General features: G+C 46.5%; 1 protein-coding gene and 1 pseudogene across 1 annotated transcript in view; both read left to right on the top strand.

Annotated features, from left to right (window-relative positions):
• The window catches only part of CACNA1F (calcium voltage-gated channel subunit alpha1 F), an 85,298-nt gene extending 76,463 nt beyond the window's left edge, over positions 1-8,835 (top strand). The window contains exons 43-48 of the mRNA XM_066616263.1: positions 1,281-1,510; positions 1,631-1,771; positions 2,492-2,667; positions 3,358-3,470; positions 7,263-7,565; positions 8,241-8,835. Of these exons, the coding sequence (XP_066472360.1) occupies positions 1,281-1,510; positions 1,631-1,771; positions 2,492-2,667; positions 3,358-3,470; positions 7,263-7,565; positions 8,241-8,555 (1,278 nt within the window). The 3' untranslated portion in view covers positions 8,556-8,835. The remainder of the gene's footprint in view (positions 1-1,280; positions 1,511-1,630; positions 1,772-2,491; positions 2,668-3,357; positions 3,471-7,262; positions 7,566-8,240) is intronic.
• LOC136642245 (5S ribosomal RNA) lies at positions 607-726 on the top strand (annotated as a pseudogene).
• Positions 8,836-12,700: the final 3,865 nt, after the last annotated feature.

Below are 12,700 nucleotides of genomic sequence, written 5' to 3' on the forward strand. Positions count from 1 at the left end.
TATGCAAAGATCTCCATGTATGACATTGCTATTATAAGATTGGCAACACATGTCAGGACCAAGCAAAACGTACATGCCACATCCTGAACCTGACAGTTGATGTTCCTTTTTGCTACTCAGAGATTATCTCTGTGCAGCATATGAAAAATCCATACTGTACTGTGCTGTAAGGGATTTGGGAGTAGCACTGGCGAGGCTGCTGGCAGCGAATTAACTCAGCTGCCATCATGTAACAGCATAGGCCAGGCAGGCAGAAGGCGCTCTGGCTGCCATTGGCTGAGCAACTGTAATCTGACATCTGACACAATGGCGAGACCCAAGAAGAACCCAACTGAATCAGACCAAAAGATCCATTTAGTCCAGCATCCTGTTTCCCATAATGGCCAACCAGATGCCCCTGAGAAGCAGGGGATTGAAGGAGATGAAGGCCTCAGCTTCTACTGCTCCCCAGCATCTGGTAACCAGAGGGATGCTGCCTCTGAACATGGAGGTTCCATATAGCCAGCACAACTAATAGCTACGTAGTCCAAGGAGGAGCAGAAGCAGCTGGAATCTGAGAAAGCAGCTCATTAAGGGAGGAGGGTTATAAGAGGGAACCATCACAGAGTCGACAGCAACTGTTACCCTGCACATGCCCAATCTCGTCTGATCTTGGAAGCTAAGCAGGGTCAGGCCTGGTTAGTACTTGGATGGGAGACCGCCTGGGAATACTGGGTGCTGTAGGCTTATAACATAGTCTTTCGAGACTGAAGGTTGCCAACCATCACAGAGTCACATGCAGTAATTCCCATGGTTACCTGGAAGCGGTCATTGGCCTTGCAACTCTGTGGGCACAGGATAATGTTGCTGTAGCCCTCAACATTTCTGTAGTGAAAGCTTCCCGTATACCTTCTTTTGGAAGTTGGAATGAAACAGCTGCTAATTTTATAATAGTGCTAATAATGACTGTGTGGAGCTAGTGCCACATTGGCAGTGGTCCAGAGTGTGATGAAGAGAAGAGAAGGCCAAAGGCCAAAGAGTCTGGGAGGGAAGGAAAATGGGTAGAGAGAATGGGAACTTGGGGTGGGGGGGGGAGAAGGAGGTGTAATTGATCAGGTGCTCCAGAGGTCAAGACTTAAGTTCACGTTTGAAATATGTGATTTGAAATAACCTGCCAGATCTTTGGTAACAGGCCTCAAGGATTCATGTAATGCGTGAAGCACCACCCCAAGGCAGCAGTTGATTATACACTGAGAAGATGATCAGTTTTCAAGACATGTTTTGCTCCTATCTTCCTACAGAGCTCGGAAGCATTGTATGGAAGTGCTCCTGAGCACCATGGCTCAGCTGCTGCTACTTTGCCCAATTGGGAGAATAAGTCTTTGATGAATGGTCCAGTGGGCTCCCAGAACCCTTCAAGTGTCAACCTTTCCCATACAACCAATGGTCCAACCCACTACGAGGAGGACGGAAGTACCAACGACAAGCCTGCTGACCTGCCCAATTTTCCCACCCGGCACAGGATGAACAGGTGCTGAATGCAAGCTGAGGTCCTGGCCTTGGGAGGCAAGGGGGTTGCAAACCCAAGAGGTGTATGGCTGGAGGGGCAAGCAGGAGCTAATATTCTTTACAGCCATGTGTGTTTATCTAGACGAAACTCCGATGACAGCTGCATTCCACCAACAGTGCAGGAAGAAGCTATGCACAGTGAGGATTACGGAGAGGATGCCTCACTTAAGCAGGGATACTACAGCCGGGAGGAGGACACAGAGAGTCTGGCCTCTCGCAACAGGTAAGTATTAGGGGCTGCGAGACAGCAGCCTCTGAAGTATAACAGCTTTGAGTACCACATTGGTCCAACCTGTAAGATAACATAGAGTGGGAGCTACTTCACCATGGTCCAGTTGCACATTGCTCCAAAACATCCCAGTGGAAGAATGACATAGTCCCTCCCAGCACCAGTGTCACCCTCCCTGGAGGTCAGGCACCATTCCCAAAGGAAGGCATTGTATAGTTTCTTTCCAACCACATGTGAACTGGAGCAATCTGCAATTTGACAAGCAAGTGGCTCTGGTTCCACTATGCTGATAAGTGTGCATGGCACTTTGGTGATACTATGTGCACAATACTTGTGGCCAATTCCTTGTGGCTGGTTGGCAACCTTCAGTCTTGAAAGACTATGGTACCACAGTCTTCTATGGTAGAAGCCTACAGCACCCGGTATTCCCAAGTGGTCTCCCATCCAAGTATTAACCAGGCCTGACCCTGCTTAGCTTCTGAGATCAGACAAGATCAGGCAGCTGCAGGGTAACAGTTGCTGCTCCTTGTGGCTGGCATTTGGCATTTGGATGTTGAGTTGATGCCCCGTGACTGAGAGTTCCTGCAGTTCTACACAGACCTACCATTGCCCAGTTCAGAAACATGAAGATCCAAGGCAAGTTTGGACTAGTTCTGTGAAACATCATTCACTAATCTCTCTCTCTCTCTCTCTCTTTTGCTTGCCTCCTTCCAGCAGGCAGCCTTGCTTGCACAACCCTCAGCCCCACCGGCGGCGCTGGGACAATGGCTATGGTGGCTCTTTGCCCCTCCCCTCCCGACGTGTCAACAATGGGCTTGTCAATGGAATGCTGGACAGCAGGCAAACCAGGCAAACCAAGCGCAGGCGCCTCTTGCCTCCCACACCCACAGGTCAGGATGGCAAGTATTGCAGCCAGCTGAGCGAGGACTCCAAGGATGGTCAAATAGATGTGTGTGTGGGGGGGGGGGGGCTGGATCCTTCAGGTTCAGGGCAGTTGATAGAGCCAGGCAGCAGAATCAAGTGGCCAAAGTTTTCTGACTGAACCACTTCCAGCTGCAGGTGAAGCTTCCCCAAAAGTAAAAGCACATAGCAAACAAGTCTGTTAGGCAGAAGAGTTTAGCCTGGCCTTCTCTCACAAACTTGCCGATAAGTATATAGGAAATATTCCCAATTTGGGATGGAATGGGATTTAAAGATTGCCATGCACAAAGACTCAAACACATCCCAGTCTGAAGCAGTACAGTCCCAGAGAGGCAGGGAGCAAAAACAGGAGGTTTACAGAGGACCTAGTTGGCCACCCCGCATGGCTGGAAGGCTGCGTTCAGCATGGTGGGTCATAAGTAGTTTGGTTCTGACACAGAAGAAGAAATTTTTTCAAATAAGGGAGCAGAAGGTAGAACCACATTCAGAAGCACGATCAGAAAAACACTGGACAAGAGGGAAGGAGTTAGGCAGGAGTTAGGTCAGTGCAAGTTGGTGCGTTCAGATTGGCTGGGTGCTATGTGGGAGAGGGTGCTGGCCCACACCAGGAGCCTCTCTCTTACCTGTTGTTTCCTTCCCACCCACCCCTACTTTGGCAGGCCGCAAGCCAGCCTTCAGCATCCAGTGCCTGCAGCGTCAAGGCAGCTGCGACGACATCCCTATTCCAGGCACCTACCACCAGAACGCCCCACCCTGCCGAGCACGTGCACAGGTAATTAAGAACAGGAGAAGAGCCCTGCAGGATAGCAGGCCAAAGCCCCATCTAGTCCAGCATCCTGTTTCTCACAGTAGTCCACCAGCTGCTTCTGGGAAGCCTAATTATACACTGTGTTAAGAAATGCCACTTTTTAGCCATTCTAAACCTCTCACCGTTGGATGACCCATGGTTCTAGCATTGTGAGAGAGAGAGAAAAAAATGTGTCTATCCATTCTCTTCACAGCATGCATAATGTTATAAATTGCAATCCTGCCTATTTTAAGGCTCAGACCTATTCAACTTTGCAGCCCTGTTGCAGCTGCAATGCAGCCCCGAGACGAGGGGTCAAAAATTTTGTTACCTTGAGGAGGTCACTGTGACTGTCCCTGCCACCACAGTATGCAGCACATGATCCATTGGCATGGCTGCATCAGCGCTGGAAAGTTGGATAGGATAGGATCCCTTAGGGCTCACCATTGGTGCACACTGTCACGAACGTGCTGTAAGGCAAATTTGCGAGCCCTAACAGCAAGTCCAGCACTGGAGCTAGCCCAGCGCAAGCCCACACTGGGCTAGCTCCGGTGCTGGGCCTGCGTTCCACTGCCTGGTGGTAGCCCAGACAGCCAAGAGACAGAGAGGTGAGTGGGGGTGTGGGGAGGCAGGGAGGAGGTGTTCTGGGGCAGGGCAGGAAGAGGGTAGGGGGAGGCATGGCAGGGTAGGGGGTGGGGCAGGAGAAGAGCGGGACCAGTGGAGCTTTGGCCCCACCTGATCCTGAGCTTTGTGTCCGGCCATGTGGTCTGACATAGGACTCATCAATTCTACAACAGCTGAAGAGCCGCCGCAGAATCAAGTAGCCCCGTTGCGGAGCTACTTCCCTTACTTGGGGGAAGGGGACAGAAGTTCTCTTCTCCTGAGGAGGCAGCGGCGGCTGCCCAGGGCGTGCGGAATGCAGCAGCAGCCATTTTCACACCGCAGCAGCCATGCACTCTGGGCAGCTCAGGATTGGGCTGTTAGTTGCTTCTTTTCCAAGCTGCATGTACCCTTTCCTCATAAGAAAGGTGTTCCAGACTCTGAACATTCTGATTACCCTTTTTAGCACCTTTTCCAGCTCTACAATATCCTTTTTGTGGTATGGCAAACAGAACTGTACATAGTATTCCAAATGTGACTTTGTAAAGGGGCATTTTGCTGTGTTAGCAGTCTTATTTTCAACCCCTTTCCTAATGACCCCTGGCATGCAGCTTGCTCTTTTCACGGCTGCTGCACATTGGGCCAATGTTTCATTGTATTATCAGCAAAATCTGTTCCCTTGTGTGTCACAGATCCACATCAGGATATTTGTGAGGTTGGGATTTTTTTTGCCCCAGAATGCATTGTTTTACATTTATTGATAAGGAATTGCATTCACCATTTGGTTGCCAACTAGTCATTATCTGATTTGGTTTTTACCACACTGCTGTCAGGTCAGGTTTGCATATCTGGCCACATGAGAGAAGACATCTGTACATGCCTGCAGGGCTTCATTCCAGAAATGAGAAGTGTGGAAAATCATCTTCTTTGCTCTAGGAGTCTTTCCCCCACTAGTCACAGCTATTTGAAGGATGCCTGCACTTCTTCAGTGTTGTGAAAAAGGCCCAGGCACTCCTTTACGTTATTGCTTCATCATCCTAAGACTGAAGCCTACCAATGAAAACAGAGTCAAGGCCCCAGCCCTGTGTAAAGTCAGATAAATGCAACACAACTGTACATTTTGGGACTACCCTTTCTGACTGTTCTGCTTTGTTTGCTGTCTCTTTGCACACTGTGTGTTACCTGGATGCTGTGTCATTGTGATCATCACTGTGCCACTAGCCTACTGTTGTATGATTTGACTATGCTATGCCTCTGTCATTCACCTAGCCTTACAAGGAATGAACACTGTACAGTTTCTTACACAATATCAGATCACTGGTCCATCAGGGAGTAGGTCTCCAGTCTCTCAGGCAGAGGTCTTTCCCAGCCCTGCTGAAAGAGTGCCTTGAACTTGCAGTGCTAGGAATCAAACCAAAAATTTTCTTCATGCAAATTATGTGCTTTGTCACTGTTCTGAGGCCTTTTTCCAAATAGTCAAATGGACAGTTACAAACCACAACTAAATTAATTCCTCTCCTTTTATTTGTATGTGTTGCATTCCTAGCCTGCTCTTCCTTCAAGGAGAACAGGTTGGTACTCATTATTATCCCCCAACAGTTCTCACAAGAGTCACGTGAGGTGGGTAAGTTGAGAGGCAATGACTGTCTTTATCACACAGGGAGCTTCACAGCTGAGTGGGAATTTGAACCCAAGCCTCCAAACACTCTCAGCAGAGGCATCAGTAGAGTTTGTGTCACTCAGTGTGAGAGCTCATTGCATCACCCCTATGATGGACCTCCTCCCGTATCACACCATATAGAACAAATTACAATATCATAAACAAAACCTAGATGCAGCAGCATCACTAGGGTTGGTGTCACCCCCATTAACTTTATTTAAATATATAACAGTACAGATCACTGAACAAATCAGTAACCAACAAAAAACCATTAGCTGACTTGATGGCAAACAACTAAATAAGAGTTCTAGTATTAGCTCTGATTCATGGAAATAAGAGCTGACTCATACAACAACTTATTGGTTCCCTGCTATGTCATATCAACACCTCATTTGCTCTCAGAAAATCAGTCTTATTGGTTAGTTTTGAGTTAAAGAAATTTACTTTTCGGGCACAATCCTAACCAACTTTTCAGCACTGACATAGCTGTGCCAGTGTGATGTGCATTGCATCCTACAATGGAGAGGCAGTCAAGGACCCCTCCTCAAGGTAAGGGCATGTTTGTTACCTTATTCCTTGGGGCTGCATTGCAGCTGGGTCAGTGCTGAAAAGTTGGTTAAGATTGCATTCTTTGTTTCATAAGGCAATTGTGTTTTCCTTTTCTGCTTATTTGTCCGTAACATTTGATAGAATAAAATATGTCACCGCAGTTTGTTTCACTGCATTCTGCATGAAATTCCACATCAAAAGATATATAACATGATGGTACTATTAGAAAAAACCAGGATTTCACAATTTTGGCCAGCAGTGGTGTCATCTCCCACCTGAGCGTGTCACCCAGTTCAGTCTGCACCCCCTGCACCCTAACATTACCTCATAGTGGCATGCATTAGATCAATTACTCATTTTAAAATACACAGGCCACTTTTGGCCTCGAGACCCCAAGGAGCTAGCAATATAATAAAAGCAAAATATGAATCCATCCCATGCCCAATCTCATCTGATCTTGGAAGCTAAGCAGGGTCAGGCCTGGTTAGTACTTGGATGGGAGACTGCCTGGGACTTCTGGGTGCTGTAGGCTTTTACCAGAGTCTTTTGAGACTGAAGGTTGCCAACCATTTTATTCCCTCTAGTGACTCTTTGAGAATTCCTGGGCTGCAAGATGGTGATTTATCCAGGAACTTCCTATGGGCTTCATGGCAGTGTGAAGAGATCTGAACTGGGGTCTGCCTGCTGAACGCTGAACACCCTGGCCAGTACACCAGGCAGATTTCCCCCTTGATTAACTTAAACAGTGGTAACCGATAGGCTAGGACCATGTTATCCGGCAGCACTGTATCATCATAAAATGAGTTGCAAGCATTTTACTGCATTGTCAACCTCCTCCCCTGGGCATCCTTACACCTAGAATGCACTTCAGGTCCCTTGGTATACAGTCTGATTCTGCAGCTGAGGCTGCATCTCATCTGCGCTCACATCCAGTTGCATTTCACTGCCCACTCTCTCTTTCATACCAGGGTTATGGCAGCTACGACTCATGGCACAGTGGCAGCCACTCCGCAACAGCTTCCTCACAATCGTGGGCAACACCGCCTAAACGGAGCCGGTTGCTCTACGCCCCACTAATCCTGGTGGAGGAAGATGGGCTGCCAGGACACAGCTGGGAGAACAGCAGCAGCCTTCCACCCATGTCACGGGCACACTGGTACATGGATGAACCAGAGTTGCCCTACCGCACCTATGGACAACTCCGGGTGCCTGGCCCACTCAAGCACAGCTACAACAGCAAGCGTGGCAGTGCGGACAGCCTGGTGGAGGCGGTGAGTGTGGGTCAGAGCTCCTGGTTTCTAAGATGAGGCTGTTTGGGGCTTAAACTTACAGCTCCGTCCCATCCTGAGATTCTGAGTTCACAAACACTTCACACAACAATATGCTCTAACACTCAAGTTGGTGAGTGGCAGTAACTATTGAAATCCCTTTTTCCATAAGCTTTCGAACAGGTTAGATAGTGGGATGCAGTTGCTCTCCCCACCCACAACTCAGATATCCTGCTAAGCCAGGGGTGTCAAACTCATTTCATATAACAGGCCAAATAGCATTTATGGCACCTGCTAGGGGCTGGAAGTGAGATAATTAAGCAGGAAGTGACATAATTAAGCAGATGTTGGCTACAAATAAGCACTTTGTTCTCACATAGAAACTCAGTAGCTGCAAATGACAGAAGAGAATGTGCAAATTTTGTTCATAATTTCAAGATATGAGGGAACACAATTATCACACTTATAACGGGGCCCAATTATAAGAGAGCCCAATTATAACGGGGCCCAGATTGCTTCTGGGAGCCACATCCAGAATGTTTGACGCCCCTATGCTAAACCATAGTTACCCTCCCTTAGCTCTGGTTTATTGTGATGTCTAAACTGAGACACTGTCTTGATGGGTGAAGGTGGGCATCTTTCCTAACACACCCTTTGTTCATCTTCTTTTTCTTCTAGGTGCTCATCTCTGAGGGCCTAGGTCTTTATGCCCAGGACCCTAAGTTTGTGGCCTTTGCCAAGAGGGAGATAGCTGATGCTTGCCACATGACCATTGATGAGATGGAAAGTGCTGCTACAGACCTACTGAGTCGCAAGTGCCCTGGTGGTGAAAGTGGCCACCGAAGTGGTGGTGGTGGTCATGTCTTGTATAGCAGTGATGGAGAGCACAGTGGGGTTGGGACTCTCGGCCCTGTTTACAGTGATGAGGAGCCCTTCCGTTCCCCTGAGGAAGAGGACTTGGCTGACGAGATGGCCTGTGTCGCTTCTTATTGACCAGGATGTGCCCCCTGGTGGGGCACAGAGAAATCATCATTGTGGAGAGATAGCAGGAACTTTAAAGCCTTTGGACTGGGTCTTGTCCAAGGGTGTGGCATGAGCGGAATGACAGTAGCTAAACCAGAGACCAAAGGCTGAGAAACTAAATGCTGCTCTCCTACTGGCCGATGAAAAACAGCTATTAGAAACACTGAATATGCACTTTTCTGGCTTAGGCAGTCTTCTTGCTGCTCCTTCTCCAGCTTTACTCCTCCATAGTTCTCCAGAAAAGGAAGAGCAGCCCTGAACAACTTCCTTTGGGAAAGGGTTGTGGGTTCCCCAGAAGAGTGGAGGATGTATTTTCTATCAGAAACAATAAATATTGCTTGAAAAATGGGGACGCCTCAGCAGTTGTCTGGTCCTGGAATGAATGAAAATGGGGAATGGAATGAAGAAGGTTCTCTGCTGCTCTCTGATTTTCTTTAATCGCTTCCAATGCTCTATAGAATCAAGTGTCCCCAGAATGAGATCACAAACCTGTGTAAATTCACCAAGATTAACTGCTAGGTTTCTGATGCAACACTAACTCTTGCAAGCATGGGCTGGAATTTCACCTTCACTATCCATATTGTTGCCCATCTTTAACCATGACTGGTGGTTGGGGTGGGGGAGGCAAAATGCTAGGTTCGGTCAGGCACCTGGCCATCAGTGTAAAGTGGCCCCTCCCCTTCAAAACTAGTTGCAACTGCGAAAACAAAAGCTTCTGCAGTGGCTCTGAAGGGGGGGGAATTACACCAGCAGCCAAGCACCTGAAGGAACTAAGCATTTTCCCCACTACCACCAGTGTTAACCACCAATAAAGGCCAAAAGAGTGAGTAAAAGGGGGCTGTGGTAACGCACGTCCAGATTTTCACCTACGTGTCAACCTGTTTGGAAGGAATTCCTTCCAAGGGTCATCCAGTCCAGTCTCCTGTGCTAAGCATATGATATGCTCACAAAATGAGTAGAAGTAGAAGATGAGTGAGAAGAGCCAAATGGCAGCAACGTGTAGCAGTTAGCAGCAGCCCTTTCTCCCTTATACCCCGCACTGGAAGATGCTGGGGAAAATGATAGCTTCTGCTACCACTACCCAAGCCTAAGGGAAAACCCAGACCTTGTGGAAACCTCTTGAAAAAGGGACCCCTGTTCCAAGGAAGAGCCCACTCAAAACCAATAACAAGGGCTGGGCAATCTGGAAAAATGTGGCCAACTTGCTGTTTGAGGAACTGAGATCAAGTCAACAAAAAAGAACAAAAGAGCATATTAACCTTTATTTTATTAAAAGGACTGAAGGAATAGAACAGTGGAGGAAAAAGCAATGGAAACAACCTTAACAGGCACAGTTCAAACAGCAAACCCCCACTAATTGGGTAAGAGGCACTTTTTCAAGCGGGTGCTCCTTTTTTTTTTTTTTTAGCAGGGGGAGAGTAACTGGCCCTCCTCACCTCAGCAGTGTCTGTTCTAGTGGCTGTCTGCTGGTGTTCTTTTGCATCTTTTTAGATTGTGAGACCTTTTGGGACAGGGAGCCATTAGTTATTTGATTTTTCTTTGTAAACTGCTTTGTGAACTTTTAGTTGAAAAGCGGTATATAAATACAGTTAATAATAATAATAATAATAATGAACAGGGAATAGAGTGACTGATACAAAACAAATGGAACAGTGGTTAAAAGCAAGCAAAAGAAACATAATGTGAATTCTGAGGACTTTGTCCTGCTCTTGCTCTTTCAGGAAGCCAGACCCAACATTCACAAAGCAGCAAGGCTAATGGGTGTGCCTTTTGCCAACTACCAGGAAGATTCAACGATTTGACAACAACCCCAGCAGCTGAATGCCTGAACTTAAAAAACCAAGTTTGCTGATGTCATGGGGTCATCTGACTGGAGGAGTAAAGACCACCTGAGCCTTCCCCCCCCACCTAATCAGGTGTTTTTAGCTGCCCAGCCTCAGAAACATCCTTTGTTGCTGAGATTTCCAGATGTGAAACAGGCAATCACATCATGAACTTGTTTGGCATGCCATGTGACCATTTTGAAATTATGCTCAGTTCAAAAAGGACAAGGTTACTGCAGACAGATGACTCAACTGCTTTTAGGTGTTGGATTCAGAAGCCTCTAAGAGAGCTGAAAAGGTATTACAAATGGAGAACAATGGGCAAATTTAGGGGGATGCAATATTTTTTTTGCCCTGTGAAAGGTAGGTTAGGCTGAAAGAATGCGTGGTCCATGGACTCTCATGGCCCAATCCTGTCCAACTTTCCAGCACCGATACAGCCATAATACCGCCTATTTATGAATGATGTATGTAATGTTCTAATGATAATTATACTGAGAAAGTCAGATTGGTTGGAAGAAAGGGGAAAATGGAGGAAGGGGGATTAGGAGGGGTAACATCCATCCATGAATGTTTACAAACAAGAAGTTTACATACTGTTTTGCCCCCAACACTGGTTGGAGGGGGGAAATGGGCTTCAACTGGAAAAGCACCAGAGAGGGCAGAGATCTCATTTCCAAATAGAAGAAGTTTCATAACCTGCATTGGTACCACAGAGAAGGTCCTACCCCTTTTTGCTGCTTACCTGGCCTCAAAGAAGTGTGGCACATCTCGAAGGGCCCCCTCAGATGATTTCAAGGCGTGACCCAGAACATAAGGAAGGAAGCTGTCCCTCAGATAACTTGGTCTCAAACCATAAAGGGCTTTAAAGGTCAAAGTCAGCACCTTGAATTGTGCTTGGAAATGAACCAGTTGAATAAATAATGTTATTAAATTATTAGTTAAATAGAAGACAGGAGCTTTTGCCTTCCTTTGCCTCTGGTCACCTTAGAAATAGAACAGGAAAGACATATGAAGCTTTTGCATACTGAGTAACATCACCAGTCCATTTTACCTAATCTTCTTTGTCTAGTTGGCAGCAGATCTCAGAAGTCTCAAATAAGGGCCTGTCTTAGCCCTCTTATTCCCTAGGACCCTTTATCTGCGGGTGCCAGGGATTCAATTTGGGACCATACGCCTAAGCATCTGCTCTACGACTGTGCTATTCCCTCACATTCCCTATAAATTAAAATTGGGATCAATTTTGCAGATTAAACTGAAAAGCAGGCTCCCTTGGTCCAAAAAGATGGTTTTGATGCTCCACAAGGGACCTCCAAGCCCACTTCCTGGTTTGTGCTATGCAGTTACTTAACATGGTAAAATATCTTGCCCTGGATTGGCTTATCTCTGGACCAATAATGTCATGAGGTTGATATTTTTTTTTAATATTTGATATTTTCATTGCCCTGTACGTTTATTTTTTTTTCCACATTTTAGTGAAGGCGGAATAGTTGCACAGCAGTAAAGAAACAGCCTAACATCAACAAGTTGCACAGTAAAGACCGTCTTCATGAATCAATTGAGCAATTATGTTAACAAACAGAAGTACTGCTTGAAAGTAAAAGCAATGAAGAAATAAAAGTCTCCTTCCCAGCACTGCAAAAATTTAGGTTTTTGGTTTTTTAGGTCTAATAAGTAAAATACAATAACTAGAGGTCTATATAAAGATAGAACAGTTCTCTGCAGGTTTGTACAACCTGTCCTTGGGGTTACAATTGCCATAAGAGATCAAAGAACTGTACTGAGACCAAATCCTCCAGTTTCAGAGAGTGAATGCTCCACCATAGAGATTCTTTCCACTTTCCCAAAGCTGACAATCAGCTGCTTCCTTGCTAACAATAGAAACCTAGCACATTTTACTGCTTCTTAAGATGTTTGTGTTGCCAATAGTCATGAGAAAGTTCTGCCTGGGCAGAGCTAAGAATGTTTGAGAATATTTACCTTGCTAATATGTTGGTTCCAATGAAAGCCTTTTTTCTTGGGTAAACAGCATGTGTAGGGATGCAATCTAGATGAATGCTAAAGCAGGGGGTAGGATTAAAGATCTCTATCGCCACTTTGGTTCCAGCCAGGATTGCACACCCACACACTGTTTACACCAGAAGAAGCAAGCTTGCTAGGCCTATAATGCCAAGATTCGTGTCACTTGTACTTAGGTACCTCTCTCCCCACAACACTGTGAGGAAGATCCATTAAATAAGAAACCTCTTTGCATTGGGGGTTATGTTTTAAGCCATTATCTTATACAAACTT

Source organism: Tiliqua scincoides, chromosome 2, assembly GCF_035046505.1.
Source record: "Tiliqua scincoides isolate rTilSci1 chromosome 2, rTilSci1.hap2, whole genome shotgun sequence".
Classification (NCBI taxonomy): domain Eukaryota; kingdom Metazoa; phylum Chordata; class Lepidosauria; order Squamata; family Scincidae; genus Tiliqua; species Tiliqua scincoides.